Below are 25,846 nucleotides of genomic sequence, written 5' to 3'. Positions count from 1 at the left end.
CGGAAATGCCTCCTTCGACGTTTTAACGAGCAGCCAGGACAAAGGCGGCATCCCAAATTGCACCCTAGCAGACTTCAAATGCGTCACTTCGGCACTTGAAAAGCGTTCAATCTCACTCTCGGTGAGGGCGCCTGTGTAGGGAGTGAGAACTCGATTCGGCTTGAGCCGGTGTGTAATACCGAACTGTGGTCAAGGAGTCCGAATGCGAACTAGCTGGGGCCACTAATACGTAGTTTGAACTTCGCAAATTGAATATATTTGAAGTTTTTGTGTAGGTGTGACTTGTAAAATAAATTCGCGATGCTTAAAAGGAGAATATCTACACCGGGACAGTTTTAATAGAGGTATGCTGTGTTTCTCTGTTGCTCACAAAGTTGATTAGCAATGTTGCTAAATGTGAAGTAGCTCTGTAGCTAGGTCGCGAGCTAGCATTTAAATCTACGTTTGTTTACTTTAACCAGTGTGTGTTATTAATTTGTATATAAGATATAATTGTAATGTGCGTATATATTTTTATACCACATTAAACCTACCGTTTGGCTAGCGTATATGTGTAGTTAAACATGAGTATTACATTTGGCGCTGAAATGTTTGTACAGTATGAGAAGGCAAACAGCACATTATATGTGTAGTTTATACATACATAGCCAAATATGTACCTTTCTAACATGTTACTTACAAGTATGTGCTTGCTGGTTGCAATTAATACTGTATTTATATTTAATGTGCTTTAATGTAATGTAATTTTTCAATAAATAGTAGTGTTTAAGCCGAAAAAATTATTCATTATAAGCAGTGTGCGCATGCGCTTTGTGGCCCATTTATTATAAATGCAAGTTGAATAGATCAGCGTGTGCGTGTGTGTGTGTGTGTGTGTGTGTGTGTGTGTGTGTGTGTGTGTGTGTGTGGGCACATACGGGTTTTTAATGACTTGGTGTTGAGTGCTAGTGCTACGTTATGTCCACCTCTGTGTCAGTAGACATTGTTTGACAAGTTTGGTCAGGATGAACTCCAGTGCAGGCTGGGTCTCTATGTCTAGCATCAGTGCCTGACCATAAATGCTGTATTAGGCACAAATCCCCACAGACACATTCAATAATCCTCTAGGAAGCTGTGAGGGTTCACTTATTGTATTCCTAACATCCACCCCATGCGCCGCTCAGGTGGCGCAGCAGTAAAAACACACGCTTGAACGCCAGAGCTGGAATCTCGAATACGTCGTATCGAGTCTCAGCTCTGCCTGCCGGCTGGGCTGAGCAGCCACATGAACAACGATTGGCCTGTTGTTCAGATAGGGGTGGGATATTAAAGCCGGATAGGGGGACTCCCATAACTAATGCAATTACGACCTCTGCTGGCTGCACAGAGATGAGAAAAGAGTGCTCTCGGGGTGTGTCTCTCTGTACACAGTGCTGATCTGCATTGCATTCGTCAAAGTGTAGGTGACAAAATGCATACGGCTGCTGCCCACGTGTCGGAGGGGGCGTGGGTTAGCTTAGTTCTGTCCACCTCTGTGGCAGTAGACATTGTTTGACATGTTTGGTCAGGATGAACTCCAGTGCAAGCTGGGTCTCTATGTCTAGCATCAGTGCCTGACCATAACTGCTGTATTTGTTTAAATATGCACAAATCCCCACAGACACATTCAATAATCCTCTAGGAAGCCGTGAGGGTTGGGGTGAGTAGTGGGTTGCAACTGCATGTTACAACCCCTGGCAAAAATGATGGAATCACCACTCTTGGAAGATGTTCTTTCAATTGTTTAATTTTGTAGAAAAAAAATAAATCACAGACATGCCACAAAACTATCATTTCTCAAAATGTCAACCTTCTGGCATTAAGAAACAATAAAAAAAAAGAAACAAATATAATAGTTGTGGTCAGTCACAATTGCTTTTTTTAGATCAAGTAGAGGAAAAAAATATGGAATCACTCAAATCTGAGGAAAAAATGGTGATGATTATGGTGATGATTCTGGAACTTTTGTTTGGTGTCCACATTGAAATTTTGGACGCTTATCTTATTCCATCAGTTGAAAGGATGTTTGGTGATGATGACTTCATTTTTCAAGATGATAATGCATCTTGCCATAGGACAAAGGACGTGAAAACTTTCCTTCAAGAAAACATATAATGTCAATGGCATGGCCTGCAAATAGTCCAGATCTCAATCCATTTGAAAATCTCTGGTGGAAATTGAAGAAAATGGTCAATGACAAGGTTCCAACCTGCAAAGCTGATCTGGCAACAGCAAGAGACAGTTGAAGGCAGATTGATGAAGAATACTGTTTGTCATTAGTTAACTCCATGCCTCAGAGAGTTTAAACCATTATAAAAGCCAGAGGTGGTGCAACAAAGTAATAATGGTGCAGTGTTTTCTAATGATTCCATAATTTTTTCCTCAGATTTGAGTGATTCCATATTTTTTTCCTCTACTTGATCTAAAAAAAGCAATTGTGACTGACCACAACTATTATATTTGTTTCTTTTTTTATTGTTTCTTAATGCCAGAGGGTTGACAGTTTGAGAAATGATAGTTTTGTGGCATGTCTGTGATTTCTTTTTTTTCTACAAAATTAAACAATTGAAAGAACATCTTCCAAGAGTGGTGATTCCATAATTTTTGCCAGGGGTTGTAATATCCATGGGTTCAAAATAGTATGTCCAACAAGTCTATGGTCAGATGGTGTAAATTCTGAATACTTTATTCATTTCTGCCCAACCCTGTGTTCATTACTAACCAATCCAAACTGCAGATGTGTGGGTCATGTGTTGGTGCTCTAACTTTATATCCCATATGGAGGTTTCACTTATTTCTCTACTTCCTTTATAATTGCAATACAGTAGAATGAGGACTAATGACACCCACACCAACTTTTCTTTAAGTATTCCTAAATAGGGCGCCCAGGTGGCGCAGCGGGATATTCCGCTAGCACACTCCTCGGTTCAAAACTCGGTCGGCTGGGCACCACCTAGCGGGCATAATAGGCAGTGCCTACAGCAGACACGGTTCTGCTAGGGCGGGCGGGGTCTTCAAACGCTTTGTAAGGACCCTGATTGGCAGATAAAGAGGTGCCTGCCTGTGCAGAGTGCATAGGTGGAAAAGGGTTCCGCTAAGGGCTGCGCGCAGGTCGTCGGAGGTGTGAGCAGCAATATACCCACCTCGACTGCAATCGGGTATCCCCCAGCAGCGGAAGAGAAATTGACTATGCTAAATTGGGAAGAAAATGGGAGAAAATGCATAAATAAAATAGAAAAAAAGTATTGATGGATGGATGGATGGATGGATGGATAATTTATTCATTCTAAAAGAAATTAAAGCCCCAGTAGCATTATACAACAAATAATTAACAGTAATACAACAACAGGATGATACAACAAAGAATTAACAGTACAAGTTCAAAACAAAAACATACACAACAACTGAAACAGAATGGTTCTTGCACTTTTCATACAATGAATATCTGATTATCAACCAACACTGCAATAAGATAAATTTATGTAGACCATCAAGTCACCCACACACACGTGTCTACAGTGAAGTTATAAGCAATGCATAAATCAATGTGCAGGACGTGTAGTACCAGTATAAAATAAGTTCTAAATAGATTAATATTAAATATTATTTTTATTTTATATAATAAGTATATTAAATATACTTTTTATAATTCAGCTGCCTACAGCTTGTAGAAACACACTATAAAGAATATGACATTTTGAATGTGATATTTAACATGATTATCCGTTGCCAATCACTCTGTACATGGACTGTCAGGATGTGAAGTATTGGCTTCAGGCTTTTCATTAATGTGAAATAAGGTGCTTAATATGATTTCATTAATATATTGCATTTTGTACAAGCACTACTGATCTAATCTTGGACACATTAGGACCTGACAAGGTCCTCACTTGTATAGCAATTTTTTTTAACCTTTATTGAACTGGCAGACGTACAAAGGAAAGATTTGTCCAGAGATTGATTGTATTTTTTAATAAACAAATGTATTTATTATAATAATAATACATTTTATTTATATAGCGCTTTTCAAGATACTCAAAGACGCTTTACATAAGACAAATAATCAAAACAAATACGTACATACACCATACAAATCAAATCATAGTACAAAATCAAAATAGTACATCAACATCAAGAATAATTAAGATAAAAACAAAGAGAGCAGCATAAGACAGTTCATTAAAAATTAGCTAAATTATGAGAGAGAACAACAAATATAGAACAATTTCTTAAAATTAGACAGAAACAGGACAGATTTACATGCAATCAGGAAACTGAAAACTTTACAAGTTTTAGGATCTAGGACTTCACATTTCTGTCGTGATCTAAGTATAAAAACTATTAAAAAGAATAGCAAAAATAAAAGCATTTATTTCGTGTTGTTACAATTATTAATTAGGCCGTCATGTTTTACACTTTGGTTTAGAGATGGGACGATCGATCGGCTATGAATCGGTATCGGCCGATTTTTAATCAAAATATGCTATCGGCGATCGGCCGATATCTCCTAAAAGTAGCCGATCCGATCGTGTGATATATAAAGATCACGTTAAGTTAACAGCTCAGTGGATTGATCCAGACTTTGAGCTACGAAGCGCCAACCATCACATCACCATTCATCACCCATCGTACAGAAACCATCGTGAAAGCTCTTCATGACCTAAAATAACATCATTAACTTTGTGCATCATACATACGATGTAATTTTGCTGATTGTAATATTTACTTTAAAAAGATAATACAACCCGGTCACATCTGAGTCGATTCTATCAGCACGTTATATAAACTCCTGGTTCACTTTGGTAAATCGTAAGCGGTTCTTACTTGTGATGTAGATGAGAACAGAAAACGTTACAGAGCCAATCGGAGGCAAAAGTTTATTCATTACCAAATTCGTTAGTTCAGGATCATCTGCTGAACTTTTAGCTGCGGAACGAGTCTGACGGTCGGTTACAGATCTGTGGTAATAGCAGTTTAATGAAGCTTTTTAATGTAAGACAGTCACACAGAATGTTCTGTAGTAGCTGGTGTTTATTTAAAACCACGACATTTAATTAATAACAGTAAACACGGAGAGATAACTGAGAAGAGAAACTTGCGCTTGGCGAAAAATGACGTCTCGTGAATCAATGAATCACTTATAGCGATACTGTGAACAAAGCGTATCTTCTAAGGGCACAAACACACACACGCGCGCGCTGCTCCAGTTTATCTTCACTGTGAGGCTCTTTTTAAGTTTATTTATTTTATTTAACACCCCCCCCCCCCCCCTCCCCGATCGGAATCGGCAATCGGCCGATGTCCCTGAAAGGAGATCGCAGATCGGAATCGGTGCCAAAAACCCCAATCGGCACATCTCTACTTTGGTTACTTTCATGACAGAAACTGTAGTTATTTGTTACACAAGATTCATCAGTTCACAAGTTTTTAATACCAAACAGTCATGGCCAATTTTGGTTCTCCAGTTAACCTGACTGTTAATACACAGGGAAAACATGCAAACTCCACACAGAAAGGACGCAGACCGCCCCACCTGGGGGTCGAACCCAGGAACCTTCTTGCTGTGAGGCGACAGTTTTATCCACTGAGAGACTAAATTTAGAATTTGATGCCACATTTAAAGAAGTTAGGACAACTGTAGCAGCGTTTTATATTATATTATATTATATAATAATTTAGACATGTTTAGTTATTGTATTGTTAACATCCACCCCATGCATGAAATCCAACCAGGCAAGGAGAACCACAGACCAGCACGCTCCGCCTTTCTCACGCGTGCAGCTATCAGGCTCTGTATTTCACCAGCCAGTGACAGATTGTTAGATAAACGTTGTAGCAGCACAGGGGATCAGTCTACAGTGTAACTCCTTTGCTTAGACACACAGTAGACGTGACTGTTGCAGAAGCGGTTGAACAAGGTGACGCACCATCCGGCCTTTTGTCTCTCAGCCTGTGAATTTAGTTTTTAGGCTTTTGTCGTTGTATGTCTTATAGTACTTGTTGCACATTTGCTTGGTTTTGTGTTGTATGTCTATGTACATCTATTCCTGTATTTTAGGTCTGCAACACATTCCAAATAAGTTAGGAATTTAAATTTTCCATGTTGTCCTAAGTTTTTCTGGTTTGTGGTTGTAATTTGTAGGTCTGCCAAGCTCAAAAATCACCAAACAACCGCTACATTGGAGACCTCTCTCTGCAGGCCCCGCCCAACAGCAATGGCTGACGGGCAGACAGCCAGTGAGCTCCCAGAATGCCCGACGGAGGGTGCTGAGGATCAAGACGTTCACGCGAAACCTGAAGTCCCGTCGTCTAGCTCTTCTGTAACCGAGGAGCCGAGCAGCTCGCAGAGCTCCTCCAAACAGCCGTCCCCTGGTCTCCTCTCCATGCCCTGCCTGCTGCAGGAGCTGCGTCGTGACTCCTCAGCCGAGCCTCTGCCACCAGAAACCAGCACCACTCCCGCCGTCGCACAACTCCGCCCGCAGGAGGACAGCGACTCCTCGGCCTGCCTACGCTCACCCTCCTCATCTGGTCACCTCGGCGATTCGGATACTCTCTCCTCGGCTGAAGGCGAGGACGTGGAGCTGGTTGATACTGACCTTGCACCCTCCTCCCAGACTGACCCCCTGACAGCCCCCAGGAAGTCGTCACGACGCCTGCGCTCGGAGAGCGACGCGTCCGCTGGGCTTGGCATGGCTGCCAAGAAGAACCGCTGCCAGGAGAGGCAGGCGAACGGCGGGAAGGTCCGAGCGCGGGGCCAACGCAGCCAGAGACAGAAAGAGAGAATGCGGCTGCTAAGGCAGAAACGGGAGGCAGTGGCCAAGCGCAAGCCACGCCTACTGCAGGACAGCAGCACTAGTGACAGCGATGCCACCGCACAGTCTTCATCAACGGACTCATCAGATAACGAGGGAGATACGGTCTTGCATCCGCCAGGTATTTCCCACACCTATAACCAACACACACACACCCCAAGTAGTGAAATCTGCAAATACGATGCCGCCATATCTGACACACACACACACACACACTCCCCCTTTTCTATTTTCCAGTTATGGTCTCATTCTAAGTCATATTACACCTAAAAAGAGGCATCAAATTAGCACTCTTATTATTAAGAAATATGCCAATAATATTAATCCAGTTAATATTTTCAACCCTTCATGTACAGTATAAACAGTAAAAAAAAAAAATCCATATCAAAACAGTATATAAGACAGATTACCCATCAGTTTAATTAGTATCAAAGTGTAGTTTAGTATTGTTTAAGGTCTTGGAGCTGTAGTTTCATTGTTGAGTCAGTATGCTGGGTATAAATCTCTGTCTGTCCATAGTAGCTAATATTAAAATGACCAATGAAAAGATGAAAAATCACCTATACTGCTGCAGACCCCAATCCTGACAAAAGAGGGCCATACCTAACACATACGTCCTCAGACACGTGTGTGTGTGTGTGTGTGTGTAGTAGTAGCAGCAGCAGCCAACGGTTCAGCCAGGGATCAGTATTGCTTACAGAGCTTCACGCACTGATCTCTATTATTCCCTGTCTCCTCGCAGGCACCATCTACGAGACATAAAATGAGACAGTCATGTCTGTGTAGGGGCCACGGCTCGAGTTCTCATCGGTGGTGGGCTACTATGTTAGACCACCCAAGTACTCAGACAATGCTTCTTCCAATTAAAATAATTGAAGTATTCGTTAGCATCAAGAGCTAACTTGCTGCTATGCTGAAGTGCTACTTACTTTAAATTTTTTATCCAAAGCGATTTACAGTTATGACAGTATACAATCTAAGCAATTGCGGGCCTCGCTCAAGGGCCCAACAGTGGCAACCTGGTGGTGGGGCTTGAAGTAGCAACTTTCTGATTACTAGTCCAGTACATTAACCACAAGGATACAGCTGCCCCAGGCTGTTACTTAACACAGACTTTGTTCTACTGTATAATAAATTTAAGTACGAAAGATAACTCACATACAGTCGTTATTAATAACAGCATTTACCTCTATTTTTTTAGTCTGTATTATTCAGCAAGATGTTTTTCCAAGAACTTCAGCTGCAATTTAATAATGTGATTGATTAATATGAACAATGTTATTATAACGCATTGTCATATTACCCAGCTTAGGTGGAAAGTTATCCAACCAGTAAGAGTGTGTTTATACTTGTCAGCATTGGTTCCATTAGGCATATTTTATTTCAAATTGGTAAAATAAAGATAAAGTATCTGCATCTACACTGATCAGCCACAACATTAAAACCACCTCCTTGTTTCTACACTCACTGTCCATTTTATCAGCTCCACTTACCTGTCTGTGTTTCTTTACATACCTCCTTTCACCCTGTTCTTCAATGGTCAAGACCCCCCAGGACCGGGTGGTGGATCATTCTCAGCACTGCAGTGACACTGACATGGTGGTGGTGTGTTAGTGTGTGTTGTGCCGGTATGAGTGGATCAGACACAGCAGCGCTGCTGGAGTTTTTAAATACCGTGTCCACTCTATTAGACACTCCTACCTAGTTGGTCCACCTTGTAGATGTAAAGTCAGAGACGATCGCTCATCTATTACTGCTTTTTGAGTCGGTCATCTTCTAGACCTTCATCAGTGGTCACAGGACGCTGCCCACAGGGCGCTGTTGGCTGGATATATTTTTGGTTGGTGGACCATACCAGCACAACACACACTAACACATCACCACCATGTCAGTGTCACTGCAGTGCTGAGAATGATCCACCACCCAAGTAAAAGGAGGTTAAAAAAGTATGTAGAGAAACAGATGGACTACAGTCAGTAATTGTAGAACTACAAAGTGCTTCTATATGGTAAGCGGAGCTGATAAAATGGACAGTGTGTAGAAACGCGGAGGTGGTTTTAATGTTATGGCTGATCGGTGTATATGCAATAATATTTATTGTTGCACCCTTACTAAATGCTGTTGAAACTTAAGAGCCTGCATTGGCCATTTCTCTAAGGTTTAGCTGAAACAATGCCAGACATACACATGGAACTTCACTGGTGTAATAACATAGCATTAATACTGCATGTCCATCATCTACAATTGCCTGAACACTTCATAAACAAATTCATTAGTAGTTATTTTGTTTGTGCTGAGCATATTCCTACTCAATAGGTGTTCCGAGGCTTTTTGTTTGAATGAGGTCACTGTCACTTATTTATCTATCAGAATGTATTTCGAGCACCAGATATTGCAATGTTGTTGAATTGCACAAGTGGCAGCAAACACAAAGCAAAATGAGTATGTTCTGTGGTTGCTTTTCAGATGTACTTTCATTAGAAATGTAGCACTCTAAGTAAATTCTACAATATGAAGTTACACCATTTGAAACGTAGAATGAACCTTGAGTCTTTTTAGAGCTGATACTGATGATATCAAATGTACTATGTGGTACAGTTACAGTTTTACACTGCCTGGCCAAAAAAATTATTCAGGTAGTCAGCTGACCTCATTCTTTGGGCACATAACGTTGCTGAACCTAGACCTGACCGACTGCAGCGACCCCAGATCATAGCACTGCCCCCACAGGCTTGTACGGTAGGCACTAGGCATGATGGGTGCATCACTTCAGCCGCCTCTCTTCTTACCCTGATGCGCCCATCACTCCGGAACAGGGTAAATCTGGACTCATCAGACCACATGACCTCCTTCCATTGCTCCAGAGTCCAATCTTCATGCTCCCTAGCAAATTGAAGCCGTTTTTGCCGGTTAGCCTCACTGACAAGTGGTTTTCTTAAGGCTACACAGCTGTTTAGTCCCAATCCCTCGAGTTCCCTTCGCATTGTGTGTGTGGAAATGCTCTTACTTTCACTGTTAAAAGATGTTTTCTCTGCTTGACGACCACAGGATGTGTCTTTCGACATGGTTGTTTAACAAATGAGAAGCTTCTCACTGCATCAGTTAGGGTTAAATAACTTGTTGCCAGCTGAAACATAATCACCCATGCAGTAATTATCCAATGGGAGGCTCTTACCTATTTGCTTAGTTAAATCCAGGTGGTGACTTTTTTTTGGCCAGGCAGTCAGTGTATATGTTACATAAAACCCCATTTCTGGAAAGAAAATCCATTAAAAAACATGTGACTTTTTTTTAAATGAAATTGCTTACAAAGAAATTGCTTTTAATACTTATAAACAATTTAGGAATTTGATACCTAACAAACTCAAAGTTTGGACCGAATCGTGTTCTTTACTGTGTGGCATCACCATCACCTTTTTAATTACACTTTTTAATGGTTTGGAAACTAAGGGCGGTAATTGCTGCAGTTTTGCAGGTGGATTTTTTGCTTGATACAAGACTTGAGCTACTCAACAGTTTGTGGGTTCCGTTGCCTGATTCTCCTCTTCATGATGCACCATCCATTTTTAGTAAGAGACAGTTGTGGATTGCAGGCAGTCCGCTCAAACACACGCACATGATGTCTACAAAGCCACACAAAATAACACTGCTTTCAAGTGGTGTCTGATTTTTTTCCTCCCAATATTCCTTCCAATCTAGTCATGTCCAGTTACCTGATTTCATTTCGCTTTCTGTCTACTCTTTCTGACCGAGGAGAGCCGTGATTACCACACGCCCCCTTTGACGCGTGTGCAGTAGCCGACTGCATTTTCGTACCTGCGTGAGACGAGTTCGTACGGGTCTCGCGCAGAGAGTCGTGACCGATCCCCCATTATCCCTCGCCTCTGATGCAGGCACCATCGCCAGCAGGGGTCGTAATTGTGTCAGTTATGAGGCTCAGCGGGTCGCACTGTCGCCTCACGGCAAGAAGGTCCTGGGTTCGATCCCCAGGTGGGGCGGTCCGGGTCCTTTCTGTGTGGAGTTTGCATGTTCTCCCCGTGTTCGCGTGGGTTTCTTCCGGTTGCTCCGGTTTCCTCCCACAGTCCAAAGACATGCAAGTGAGGTGAACTGGAGACACTAAATTGTCCATGACTGTGTGCGATATAACCTTGTGAACTGATGAACGTTGTGTAATGAGTAACAACCGTTCCTGTCATGAATGTAACCAAAGTGTAAAACATGACGTTAAAATCCCAGTAAACAAACAAACTTTCTAACCTCCACTCCTGACCAGACAGAGCCGTGACTAACACATGCCCCCTCTGTTGCGTGTGCAGTAGCCGACTGCATTTTCGTACCTGCGTAAGACGAGTTCATATGGGTCTCGTGCACAGAGAGTCACACACTGATCCCCCATTATCCCTTACCATTGATCGGCTAGCAGGGGTCGTAATTGCGTCAGTTATGAGGAATCCCCTCCGACACTCAACCCTGACAGACGCGCCAATCATTGCCCGTATAGGCGTCCAGCCTGCCGGTCGCAGAGCTCAGATTTGAGCTCACGAGTTCAAGATGTGTAGTTTTACTAGGAGGCACCATATGAACACCATCTATTAACAAGTTTATTGTTAAAAAATATGAATATCATCATATTATGAATATGAGGTGACGGCTTGGATTTTGAGTTTGGTAAAGACATTAGGCTGATGGCCAGCTCTGCCAAGGATTGGAAGCTGCTGGAGCACAGTTGACATTCTTTGGTTAGATAAAGCAAACAATGACTTGGTCCTAATGCTCCGAGATATGTGTGAATAGGACAAGTGAGGCATTGTGCAAACCCAGTAATGCTGTATCTACTGTTATGCAATGCATTATGGTGGTAGTATTATGCATAGACCACTGAAGTCGTGTCGTCATATTGTAGGCCACGCCATGTTGTTATGCCCATATTTGGTAACCCGGGTCTAACAGAAATTTTGAATAGGAAATATGAATGGAGATTTCGCAAATTGCCTCTCTCGCATCCTGTAGTCATAAAAAATGTTCCAAAGCTGTTATGTTTTGTTTTATGGAGATTCTTCTGTCTATTATTACTGGATCCTCTGAATTATGAAGTCGTTAAAGAGTCAAAATATGAATATTGCTACATGGAAGCTAATGCTACTGCGCACTGAATTGACGTCACTAGACTGGAAGCCTCTTAAATAACCGCACGAAGCAGCGCGATTCACCAGTGTAACAGTGGAGTGATATTCACAAGTTTTACTTTATATTTTTAGTAGCTAGCTACATTAAAGTAGAAAGCAAGGATGGTCGGGTGTTACGCCTTTGGTTGTACTCACCAAAAGCGGGCCGCTCTTTCCGGCAATTCGATTGGTGTAGTTCAGTGACGTCTAATTAATGTGCAGTAGCATTAGCTTTCGTGTAGCATTATTAGTATTACGATCCTTTAAAAACGTCGAAATTCAGAGGATCCAGTGATGTACAGGAGAAAAATGAACACAGGACAGAACGTAGAGCGTTCTGAACATGTTTATTTAGCACAGGATGCGTTAGAGTCGATTTTTTGAAAACCCCGTTCGTTTTTCCTATAGGAAATCTGACTTCGACCCGGGTCTCCAAATATGGGCATAACGAGGACTACAGAATGACGCACGACTTCAGTGGTCTATTGGGTTGTGTTGTTGGAAGTAGGGTATTGCAGACAGAGTAATGAAGGAAGATTACCTCAGAGTGCTTACATCTTGTTCTAGCAAGGTTTCAAAAGCTACAATTTGCTAGTTTCACTCACTCATATACCACAGTACCCAGAATGCACCATGAATGCTGCATGACTCGCATTAACCTGTCAGCATGGCCGTCGTGAACTCGACTTATGTGTCCCCCCAACTTACGTGTACCTGACCTGTGTATGTATGTTCTCGGCGCCTGCTGTCTGTCTTTAAGCTGGTCGCTGTGGAAACGGCATGGGCGGAGTCCTGGAGGAAGCGCTGACGCGAGTGGTCGCCGTGCAGAGGCGGACGGAGGAAAGGTTTCGCGCGTGGATGGAGCGATTTAGTCGGCTACATTCCGACGACGACGGCGGCGACGCGGACGGCCGCCCGTACGGCCGAAATCCGGAGGGGCGGGGTCACGTTGGCTCGCAGGGAGCGCAGACGGCCTATCGGATCCTCCAGTTGAACGAGGACAACGCGCCGCCTCCGCTGAACTCTGCTCACAGTTGCGTCCTGGACCCGAATCTTCTGAATGTGTAAACTGAATATGGACAGGGTTACATAAAAAAAAATATTCTGAAAGTTTTGGGACAGTCTGGACTCTCATGCTGTATGCAGTGCAATACATGAGGATTTCTTCTGTTCTCTTATATCTTTCATATTAATCTTTAGGTGTTATTCTTTTATGTCTTTATTTTAGGGCTGATAATCCTCATATAAACCAGTACTGAAATAACATTAGCACAATTCTCAAAAGATCAAGAACTCTGTCTGAAGCTGTCCGAATCCACAGGTCATATTTTTCCAAGGTTTAAAGCATTACACAGTACACTTAGATGTTGTACTGCATTTCCACATGACCTTTCTTAACCCTGGACTGGTTACACTACTCTTGGTTAAGACCTATTCCTGCTCCCGGTCCATGTGCCATGGATTCCACAGGCTGTTGCTTGAGATTGCAGCACATAATTACTGTAGATCCATCAAGTACACATTCATGCCACAAATATCCCCTTTTACCAGTTTTAGCCAGTTAAAGATGACCCATGCCGTCTGGATGCTGTCCTTAGATGCTAAATTGTGTCCCATAATGAGATGCACATGGTCAGCAACAGTGATGGCATAGTTACCTTGAAAAAGTAATCTGATTACTGATTACTGATTACTCCTTTAAAAAGTAACTTAGTTACTTCATGGATTACTTGATTTTAAAAGTAACTAAGTTAGATTACAAGTTACTTTATTAGTTATATAATGCGGAATATTTCAAAGATATTCCTTTGCAATACTTTATCATTTGGCTGCCAACTTGTGTGTACTGATGAGACTCAATTGAATCCCAGAACATGCTAGTGTGAATGCATGGAAAACAAATTTTAATTTTCTTTCAAGAATATGATACAGACTGACCAACACTATTACGCTAAATCAGCATTGAAAATTGACTTTACTTTTAATAGCCTTCTACAATGCTGGAGCTTCTTAAAACGGAAGATTTTCTTTTAAATAGAAGTGTTATTTACCTGCTATTAAATTGTTTTCCAACAAAATCCGCCCAATCTGGCAACACTGGAATGCGCAGAGCCAGCTGGCGCTTTTACTCGTAGCGCACCACGAATACTACTAAATAGTACTACTTCTGTAATGGTGTTGGTGGTTGACGTTTATGTTGAGTGTATTACTGCACTGGTGAAGAACTACTCATCTGAGGTGCGCTGCTCCTGCGTGCAGAAATGCTTCCGCAAAAAAATTGCCGGCAAAGCGGTGGTGGGGGGGCCAGAGGGGTGGCCGAAGATTACTTTATGGTGGCCATGGCAACCACTGGCCACCCCCTGGCTCCGCCCTGCCAAGAAAAAAGCAAAAATATCTTTTCACTAAGGAAAATGACAAAAATAGTAACGCACAGTAACTTGGATAAGTAACTTTAATCTGATTACTGGATTGGAAATAGTAACGCGTTAGATTACTCGTTACTGAAAAATGTGGTCAGATTAGAGTAACGCGTTACTAAGTAACGCGTTACAGACCATCAGTGGTCAGCAACAATAGGTCCAGAAGACATTTCACACTGCCATCATTGGTCCAGGCAACGGTTTTCATCCGTCCAGATTTGGTACACCTGTCCCCACTGTGATTTTAGATTTCTGTCCTTGGTTGATTGACGTGGTGCCCAGTGTGGCTTTCTGCTCCTGTAGTCCATTCACATCAGGGCTGGACGTGTTGTGCGATCCAAGTTGCTTTTCCGCTTATCTGATTTTTCAGTAGTGCTTGGACCGTATTTTCATTAAGCACTTTATTAGGTACACCTATCTGGCACACACATTATTATTTTCTCCCATTTCCTTCTCCCAATTTAGCGTAGTCAGTTTGTCTTCCGCTGCTGGGGGATCCCTGATTGCAGTCGAGGTGGGTATGTTGCTGCTCACGCCTCCGACGACCCGCTTCAGCCTTTTGCAGAACCCTTTTTCACCCATGCACTCTGCACAGCCGCCTCTCTATCTGCCAATCAGGGTCCTTACATAGCGTTTGAAGACCCCACCCACATAGTCCGGTCATCCCGCCCTAGCAGAACCGTGTCTGCTGCAGGCACGGCCGATTATGCCCGCTAGATGGCGCCCAGCCGACCGGTGGCAACGCCGAGTTTCGAACCGAGGAGTTTGGCATTGATTATTTTAAAACTTACTTCAACCATACAGATGAACTTTGTGGCACATGTACTGACTGTAATTCATTTGCTGGTCTGTAACCACACCCACCCTATTTATCAGTCTGAAGGGACCTCCGTAGGACTTTCTAGAGGAGAAATTAACAAGATGAACCGAAGCTTTGGAGCACTGTTCTGCTCCGAGCAACAGGTGAACTACAGTTAATACTTGTATAATAGTTGTACAAAGTTAATCCGTGCCTTGTGCCTTAGCTTATAAAATCAATGAAAGTATGTACCAGATACCAGGTGTATGATTAAGTGCTTTGGTGAGTGTATATACACCCACCACACCAGCTTGTGTATATCCAATTCCACATTAAACTCTGCCTTGCCATTTGGGGCAACACGCTGGCCTCACAGCAAGAAGGTCCCGGGTTCGATCCCCAGGTGGGCCGGTCCGGGTCCTATCTGTGTGGAGTTTGCATGTTCTCCCCGTGTCTGCGTGGGTTTACTCCGGGTGCTCCGGTTTCCTCCCACAGTCCAAAGACATGAAGTGAGGTGAATTGGAGATACTAAATTGTCCATGATTGTGTTCGATATAACCTTGTGAACTGATGAATCTTGTGTAATGAGTAACTACCGTTCCTGTCATGAATGTAAACAAAGTATAAAACATGACGTTAAAATCCTAATATCAAGCACAAGCAGGTGTTTACAGAGAGATATAACATTAAGAGGACCACTCTATGCTCCCTGTATTTCTCTGCCACTTGCTCTAATGCCGCAACAGGGCAGTAGGTGTCACAAGAGGTGATGTCCACATCACATATACACTGGAGACATAGACACTGGATTGTACAGCCAGGCCTGGGTTCCTATAGCAGGCATCCACATTCATTTTATTCATCTGCTCATTTTTGTATATCACTTTATGTCAGAGCTTTTTGCCAGCCCCAAAAATAAAATCCATACAACCAGATCAACACACACAATCATCTGCATCCACCACATGTTGTATTAAAATTGACCTACCAAAGAACTCAGATTTATTCATTATGGTTTGGATTTGAGGTCGTTTTGTTTAGTTTTTTACTCACTGTAATGAATCTCGTGCATGTACTGAAATGTAAGACGTGACGATGCATGATTAGCTGCTCTCTGATGTTAATCTACTAACTTGGTTAACAAATGCTGGACTGTTGGAAACTAACCTTGTGCTGGCGTGTGTGTGTGTGTGTGAGAAGAGCTAATACTAAAATCAAACGTGGACACACAGCTTGTATTTAATGCAGTCAAACACATCTAACGTTTTAGCAGTTTAAATCAGAAAAGATGGAAAATCCAGAGGAAAGCCTTGTTAAAAATATAGAATTAAATGAATTAGGCGAACTTGAATATAAATATAGGCATGAAATATCTGCAAAAAATATTTTTTAGTTTCTTAGAACCTGTTTGTCATAAGTTTGCATCTTTAAATGAAATTAAAGAGGATGATTTCATGTCCTTCTGTGTGTAATATTTGTTGGAAAAGAGATTTTCATCGTAGCATTGTTTTTATTTATGACATGCCACTATTCAAGTCAAGTTTCTAGATCCTTGGTGCAGTTACAAAGGCTCTTCACAAGCACAACTGTGCTACCCATATACCCAAATCCCCTGCCATTTCTCAAACACTTGTATACACTTATCAGCTCCACTTACCATATAGAAACACGTTGTAGTTCTACAATTACTGACTGTAGTCCATCTGTTTCTCTGCATGCTTTGTTAGCCCCCTTTCATGTTGTTCCTCAATGGTCAGGACTCTCCCAGGACCACCACAGAGCAGGCATTATTTGGGTGGTGGATCATTCTCAGCACTGCAGTGACACTGACATGGTCGTGGTGTGTTAGTGTGTGTTGTGCTGGTATGAATGGATCAGACACAGCAGCGCTGCTGGAGTTTTTAAACACAGTGTCCACTCACTGTCCACTCTATTAGACACACCTACCTAGTTGGTCCACCTTGTAGATGTCAAGTCAGAGACGATCGCTCATCTATTGCTGCTGTTTGAGTCGGTCATCTTCTAGACTTTTATCAGTGGTCACAGGACGCTGTTCACGGGGCGCTGTTGGCTGGATATTTTTGGTTGGTGGACTATTCTCAGTCCAGCAGTGACGGTGTGTGTTGTGCTGGTATGAGTGGATAAGACACAGCAGCGTTAAATATCTCACTAACACACCACCACCATGTCAGTGTCACTGCAGTGCTGAGAATGATCCACCACCCAAATAATGCCTGCTCTGTAGTGGTCCTGGGAGAGTCCTGACCATTGAGGAACAACATGAAAGCGGGCTAACAAAGCATGCAGAGAAACAGATGGACTACAGTCAGTAATTGTAGAACTACAAAGTGCTTCTATATGGTAAGCGGAGCTGATAAAATGGACAATGTGTGTAGAAACAAGGAGGTGGTTTTAATGTTATGGATGATCGGTGTATGTCCTATTAAAAATGTATCAACAGTGAACTAAAGTGTGACTGAGTAGATGGGTGCACCATGACCGAATGGTGAGTTTGATTAATACCTGTGAGTAGTAAATAACTCCATCTCATCTAAAGGGGAACCATAAATATAAAAATGTGTGAGAACTGTGGACCCTTGACACCAAGCGAATGTTATGGACACCTGACTATAAGCTTGTTGGCCGTCCCATTCCAAAACCATGGACATTATTAAACCTAGAACGGCATCCAATATTCAATGGATATTCTGTAAGATTTGGAGTGTGTATGTGGGATTTTATACCCATTCAGTTAAAATAGCATTTGTGAGCTTACACACTGATATTCACATTGAAATTCATCATTTCAATCCAAAAATCTTCCTTTCACACCAAGGACATTAAACCCTGTCTTTATTCTTCTTAATTTGTGTATATTTACGATGCACAGGACAATGACCTTTTCCTAATGGTGAGATGCATATACAGGGCTGGCCGGTATGACCAAAAATGTGTATCACAGTATTGGTATTGGTGTGTTTTTTTTATTTTTTGTATGACTGGGACTTTTTATATGTCTTTGGCTGATTTTACTGTCATAAGTACATAGAATATAGAAAGTTGTAATTTCACCATGTATATAATGAAGGTTCTAAGTTCTATAAGCTTTGCTTGGCCCCACAAAATGACACAATATATGATGGAATCAGTACGCTCTCCCTTTAACAAATAAAACGACGTTTGCAGTCTCCCAGTCATTACAGATGAAGTGCTCAGTTATACCGTTATACTGAGGTATGACTCCACTGATTGTACAACTTGATCATAGGTCTGTTGTAGAAAGGTGGATGACTTTACATATCTACGCTTCCGGCTTGCTTCACTGCTTTTGGTATAACGTCGGTATAGCAATTCAACTGAAGTACTTTCGCCCCGGTAGTAATGTCACTTAACTGCTTTTTAGCAACAACCGTGTCCTGACAAACCGTACAGTATATAGTGTTTTAATCTGTGTCGCAACCGACAAAACCTCTAAACTGCCGACACGGCTCATTTCTTTGCTGTTTTTGTTTATTCTTTTCCATTCATATCAAGAACGCTACCTGGTTAAGAAGTGAGCTGTGTCAAATCTGCCCAACACTCCATGGCGCTTTTAGCAGCGAGCAATGTTATGATTATTAATAATATATAATATGATTTATAATAATAATACCATTTGCTGCCTATTGAAGCTTAAAGCTGTAGTATTAAATCCAATGAAAAATCCATACCGTATCAGGAATCAAAACCGGTATACGAATGATCCGTCATACCGCCCAGCTCTACGCATTTATAAGACCATCAAAGATCCAGCATGCTAGAGACAGAGTAATGTCAAAAAATTTGAATCATATAGAAACAGATTGGTTTAGGATTATTGCACATAGAAATAAATAAAACTGAAGCCCTTGGGCACATTTGTGTGTGTTTTGCAGTTGGGCCTGCAGTCATTGGGCACTATGATGTGTCAGACACAAACTCTGAACGAGAACAGCAACAGCCGCACATTCTCTCAGGTCAGTTAAATTAGAGTAGCAGAAACAGATACAGTGATCAGAAACACAGTTACAGTTTTAACCACTTGTATGCATATTTTTTTATGTGCAATAGATAGCCAAGCCTATGTGCACACTTTACCATGAGCTCGTTGCTTGGGACAAGGTCTGTAGGAATTTGTGCATTTAGTAAAAAGTGAGATCAGACCCTGGTGTTCAGGTAGGCCACTAAGTTCCTTATGCCTCACCGAACCATGTTTAATGATTTTCTATGCACCGGGGTGCAGTCGTGCTGAAACTGGAAAGATCCTTTCACCAAACATGTCACATCTCTGGTTACATAAGAACATTTCAAGGCCGTTTTGGTCGTCTCTCTCACCCCTTGATTATTATCATGTCAATGTAGACATTCCACAGTATATCAAGTTATTTAGTTCTTTTTATGCATTTTAATGGCATCTAAAGGTTAAATGTAATGTGAGTGTGTTTTGAAGAAGCAAAACCCTGTTTATACCTGATATATTGTGCTCGCTGTACCTATGCACAGCATGAGCAGTACAGAGAACAAATAGAAATAGAAAATAAAGGCACGTATCAGTGTCTTGTGGGATTGTAAGAAGAATAAACTCTTTAACTTTTTGTAGCAGAAAAGCACCAGGCAGTTTTATGCTTGGAAGAAGTTTAACTTCTGCGCATTGTTGAATAATTTAATAACGGATATAAGTCAAAGACTTTCAGTTCCTTGTGAGAAGATCTGAAGGCGCCCCGTCCGGTGTGTTTCTGCCTTGTGCGTAGTGTTTCCTAGAATAAAGTAGTCAATGAAAACGGAATGTAAACACTTAAGATACAAATTTTGTTTCTTTTAATCGATACCCATCAAGCGTATAGCGTCCCATCAAAATACAAAACACGTCACAGTTTCATATCAACACGTCTTTGTGTTTTATTCATTAAAAACTGTTACAGCGGTAAAAACACACGCTGGAACCAGAGCTGGGATCTTGAATACATCGTATCGAATCTCAGCTCTGCCTGCCGGCTAAGGCTGAGCGGCCACATGAACAACGATTGGCCTGTTGTTCAGATAGGGGTGGGCTTAAGCCGGATAGGGTGTCTCTCTTTCATGACTGGTGCAATTGTGACCTCTGCTGGCTGATTGATGGCACCTGCACAGAGATGAGAAAAGAGTGCTGTCAGGGTGTGTCTCTCCGTACACAACGCTGAGCCGCACTGCACTCGTGAAAGTGTAGGTGATAAGATGCATACGGCATGCTGCCAACGTGTCGGAGGGGGTGTGGGTTAGCTTCGTTCTTCTCAATCAGAGCAGGGATTGGCATTGGTGGAGAGGAAGCATGATGCAATTGGATGCGCTAAAAAGGGAGAAAAAGGGGAGAAAATGCATAAAGAAAATATTTAAAAAAAATGTTACAGTGAAGGTGGCAGTAATTTATTTAAAAAAAATGAACTAAACATGCTGTTCATAATTATATTCAGTCGGTATATTAAAGCAGTTCCTTATATACTGCTAGTGTAGTTACTATAAGATAATTAGCAGATTTCTACCTTCATATCGGGACATGATGCAAAATATCCATATCAAAACAACCTATTACAGACAGATCAATGTGTGCAGAGTTTAACAGCTTCACCGATTGTGATTTTAGTCTCGGATAGTTCTGTCGTTCTTTAATTAAATCATATGAATGCAAATACAATCCTGTACTGATTAAAAAGGCAGATGCAGGTACACGAATCAGCAGTCTGAACTCTCACTCTGTTTGAATCAAGCATCAGCTGTAATAGAATGTCTTCACTTATCTGTGGTTATCCAGTAATCCAGTGGTTCCCAAACTTTATCTGCAATGCCAACCTTTTGAGGATAAGAATAATTTGGACACCCCTGTGCAATAGCTCTGCACCTCACTTTGGGAACCACTGGGTTAAACATTACCATTCCGAATAATATTACAAGCATTAATATTCCTGTGCTGATGCAGTGTCATCGGGGCATGTAGCATGTAGGTTACAAACCAGCAGGATATAGGCAACCGATTTTCCATTTCATAATCATAAACCATCAAGCCAAAGCTTCAGCTCAGTTTCTACCTGGTGTGTTGCTACAGGTCCGGTAGCGGTGGAACCTCCTCAGGTGAGCCTGGCCTTGTCTGACAGTGAGGTGGAGATCGTCGGCGTACAGGAGAATCCAAGGTTTGAGTTACTTCTATTAGAAGGATGCATATATACTAAACTTTAAATACTAAGTGTGCACCATTCTGTTCTGGCAAATTCATTTAAGTTAAAATTGACAAGTGCATTCATTATTAAAATTTGATTGTACAATACAGTGGGTTAAATGACTCTCCTTTAAAATAAATCTGCCTTAATGCACTGATTTTTGTAAGTTTATTTAAAATACGACCTACATTTACACCGATCTGCCATAACATTAAAACCACCTCCTTGTTCCTACTGACATTGTCCATTTTATCGGCTTCACTTAACATATAGAAGCACTTTGTAGTTCTACAATTACTGACTGTAGTCCATCTGTTTCTCTGCATGCTTTGTTAGCCCCTTTTCATGCTGTTCTTCAATGGTCAGGACCCCCACAGGGCACCACTACAGAGCAGGTATTATTTAGGTAGTGGATCATTCTCAGCACTGCAGTGACACTGACATGGTGGTGGTGTGTTAGTGTGTGTTGTGCTGGTACGAGTGGATCAGACACAGCAGCGCTGCTGGAGTTTTTAAACACCTCACTGTCACTGCTGGACTGAGAATAGTCCACAAGCCAAAAATATCCAGCCGACAGCGCCCCGTGGGCAGCGTCCTGTGACCACTGATGAAGGTCTAGAAGACGACCAAGTCAAACAGCCGCAATAGATGAGCGATCGTCTCTGACTTTACATCTACAAGGTGGACCAACTAGGTAGGAGTGTCTAATAGAGTGGACAGTGAGTGGACACGGTGTTTAAAAACTCCAGCAGCGCTGCTGTGTCTGATCCACTCATAATAGCACAACACACACTAACACACCGCGACCATGTCAGTGTCACTGCAGTACTGAGAATGATCCACCACCTAAACAATACCTAAAATGGACAGTGAGTGTAGAAACACGGACGTGGTTTTAATGATACGGCTGATCAGTGTATATATGACAATTAAAGGCATTCAATTCTAAGCTCGTTGTGTGTCCACATACTTTTGACCATATAACATGTTTTTACGTAAATGATTTTTGTTTTTATTCTACCTTCTTTGTGTCAAGGTTTCCAAGAGGTGGAGTCATTCAGTCCCTGTCGGCATGGAAGCAGTCGATGATGCCGTCCTGGACCGCGGTCTCAGCTCAGCCAGATTGGGCTCCGCCCACCGAGGTGGTGGATCTGACACTGGACGAGGACAGGCACAGATACCTACTGTGATCTTTTACACTATGCACTCATACACATCACGTCTGCTCGAGTGTTTTAAAGCATTCAGAATTTTTCCCCTTTATTAGTTTGGTGACGTTTTAGAGAAAATCATGTTTTTAAATGGTTTGGTGAGACAATCTGAGCTGAATCTGAACTGAAGCATCAGTGTTACAATTCTTTGGACATGCACAAGAATGCCGTGTGTGTATCCTGATTATGTAACCTCGACTTCCTCTTGTATGATTAGAGCAATACTATTTTTAAATAAGAGCTTACTTCTAATAGAAGTCAAAGGTCTGTCGGGATTTAATACCTTTTTGCTGTGCTCAAATCCTGTTTATTCATATCCAAACTTCATAGCTGAGCCCTAGTCCACACTAACATTAGTGTTTCGGCTTTTAATTTACTCTAAAATACAATTTTAAACCACCACTTCTTTTCAAATCCGCTCTTCAGGGCAGATGAATCAAAAAAGCAGTTTTGTGTGGATGGAAGAAAATCCGAGCTTTGGCAAAACATTCACACGTAACTCCCAATTCCATTCTGTAGTGTATTTGAGGTTGCCAGGTTGGGTAATATTCACGTAATCTACACCTGTTTAGACTCTGCGCATAACGAACTATAATGAAAAAAAGCACAAAACTGAGGAACTCCTTAGTACTATAGCCAGCAGATCTCTTTTGGGCGTACAGAGCTGTATACACAGTGCACTAAAAATTCAATCCCACCGTGAACCTAAGAGCTTTTTTGTAATTGTTTTGGACTAAAATGCTTGATAATGCATTTGTTTTTCTAAAACTTTGTGGCACTGATTATTTATTGCCGCGACTGGGCATTGCAATAACACCTCGGAACGTACTGATAGTGGCTCCTGAGTGGAAAACCGTATGAGCGATCAAGTGCACGTTACTGAGAATAAGGTTGTGAAACGGTGTTAATCTCAGCCTTGTTTATGCTTCGCTTCTGTCTACATCATATAAACAGTTTGGCTAATTGGCTGCACTTCGTGACAAACTGTGACAAGCGGTAAATCTGCACAGTGTGTGGTGCTTAAGGTACACTATATTGCCAGATGTATTCGCTCGTCAGTTTTCACACGCATATGATCTTGAGTGACGTCCCGTTCTTAATCCATAGGGTTTAATATGATGTGGGCCCACCCTCTGCAGCTATAACAGCTTCAACTCTTCTGGGAAGGCTTTCCACAAGGTTTAGGTAGGAGTGTGTTTATGGGAATTTTTGACCATTCTTCCAGGAGCACATTTATGAGGTCAGACACTGATGCTGGACGAGAAGGCCTGGCTCACAGTCTCCGCTCTAATTCATCCCAAAGGTGTTCTATCGGGTTGAGGTTAGGACTCCCCCCTCCACCAAACTTTACACCTGGTACAATGCAGTCAGACAAGTACCGTTCACCTGGCAACCGCCAGACCCAGACTCGTCCATCGGATTGCCGGACGGAGAAGCGTGATTCGTCACTCCGGAGAACACGTCTCCACCGCTCTAGAGTCCAGTGGCGGCGTGCTTTACACCACTGCATCCGACGCTTTGCATTGCGCTTGGTGATGTAAGGCTTGGATGCAGCTGCTCGGCCATGGAAACCCATTCCATGAAGCTCTCTACGCACTGTTCTTGATCTATGTTCCTCAGCATCCGCTGACCCCGCTCTGTCATTTTTACGTGGCTACCACTTTGTGGTTGAGTTGCTGTCGTTCCCAATCGCTTCCAGTTTGTTATAATACCACTGACGGTTGACTGTGGAATATTTAGTAGCGAGGAAATTTCACCACTGGACTTGGTGACCTATCACGGTACCGCGCTGGAATTCACTGAGATCCTGAGAGCGACCCATTCTTTCACTAATGTTTGTAGAAGCAGTCTGCATGCCCAGGTGCTTGGTTTTATACACCTGCGGCCATGGAAGTGATTGGAACACCTGAATTCAATGATTTGGATGGGTGAGTGAATACTTTTGGCAATATAGTGTATCCAACTCACTTTATATAACACTTTGTGAACCACAATGGGAGGAAGATAAACAGAAAAGAAAGAATGCCTTTATTTATCATTATACATATACAGGCGTACAGTACAACTAATTTATTTTTTTTACATATGCCAGATTGTTTGGAAGCTGGGGTCAGAGCGCAGGGTCAGCCACTGTACGGCCCCCCTGAAGCCGAAAGGGTTAAAGGCCTTGCGCAAGGGCTCAACAGAATCCAGGCTGCATGGCCGAGCCTGGATTCAAACTCTCAACCTTTCGATTAATAGCCCAAAGCTCTACCAACTAGGCTACCAATGACACTGAGTATAATCCGTTTTGTATTTTGTTTTGATGCATTGTTTGTGTTGCCTGGGTCGGGGTAAGATCCTGGATCCTGGATTCAGATTGGTCAAACTGCAGCATCATGCCAAACATGAGGAAAGTGCTGTATTGGTATGTTATGCCTATTTTGCAGTTGATTTACTGTTTTTTAAACATCTGTGTTAATGTGGATTAGGTCTGATTCAGTTCTCAAAATCACTGTTAGAGAGCCACATACTGTGACATGTCATTTTTACACGTGCACTGAAACGACCCCTTTTCCAACCATTTCAATCAAGACTACCGGGTTCATTGGTGAATGTTGTTGGTAGTCATGAACAATTACACACAGATGCTTGCTGTTAGCCTCAGGTATCTTTGACCCTTTGCTGTAACTTGCTGCTTTCTGAACTCGTAGTGTAAAAATGTCACAGGTTTTAAGGCATTGAAAATGCCTGATTTTTGTGTGTGCGCGCCTCTGTGTGTGTGTGAAAGAGAAACGTCTTCACTATTAAACTAATCAGTGCTGCTGCCTGGTGAAAGCGTGTGTGTTTCTTGTTGTGTTTTTTGTTTTTCATTGAATTGGAGGGATGCTCATGTTAATACATGCTGTATACACCGACTAGGCATACGTAACATTATGACCACTGACAGGTGACGTGAATAACACTGATTATCTCTTCATCACGGCACCTGTTAGTGGGTGGGATATATTAGGCAGCGCGTGAACATTTTATCCTCAAATTGATTGAGTGGGTTTGACAATTGTGATGGCTAGACGACTGGGTCGGAGCATCTCCAAAACTGCAGCTCTTGTGTGGTGTTCCAGGTGTGCAGTGGTCAGTATCTATCAAAAGCGGTCCACGGGAGGAACAGTGGTGAACCGGCGACGGGGTCATGGGCAGCCAAGGCTCGTTGATGCATGTGGGGAGCGAAG

The 25,846-nt window shown here is 42.2% G+C and overlaps 1 protein-coding gene across 3 annotated transcripts; it reads left to right on the top strand.

Annotated features, from left to right (window-relative positions):
• The first annotated feature begins 32 nt into the window (after positions 1-32).
• On the top strand, positions 33-25,454 carry ark2n (arkadia (rnf111) N-terminal like PKA signaling regulator 2n). Of its 3 annotated transcripts, XM_063011569.1 has the most exons (5): positions 33-344; positions 6,161-6,951; positions 19,129-19,209; positions 21,312-21,396; positions 22,460-25,454. In XM_063011569.1, exons 2-5 carry the CDS (start codon positions 6,234-6,236, stop codon positions 22,611-22,613), a joined length of 1,038 nt encoding a protein of 345 aa, XP_062867639.1. In that variant the 5' UTR covers positions 33-344; positions 6,161-6,233; the 3' UTR covers positions 22,614-25,454. The 3 variants fall into 3 exon arrangements, with proteins under 3 accessions (XP_062867639.1, XP_062867641.1, XP_062867640.1); XM_063011571.1 differs by lacking the exon at positions 19,129-19,209; XM_063011570.1 differs by lacking the exons at positions 19,129-19,209; positions 21,312-21,396; positions 22,460-25,454 and adding an exon at positions 12,756-13,122.
• Positions 25,455-25,846: the final 392 nt, after the last annotated feature.

Source organism: Trichomycterus rosablanca, chromosome 16, assembly GCF_030014385.1.
Source record: "Trichomycterus rosablanca isolate fTriRos1 chromosome 16, fTriRos1.hap1, whole genome shotgun sequence".
Classification (NCBI taxonomy): Eukaryota; Metazoa; Chordata; class Actinopteri; order Siluriformes; family Trichomycteridae; genus Trichomycterus; species Trichomycterus rosablanca.
Note: the sequence above shows the minus strand (reverse complement) of the source record. Positions and strands in the feature narration are given on the sequence as shown.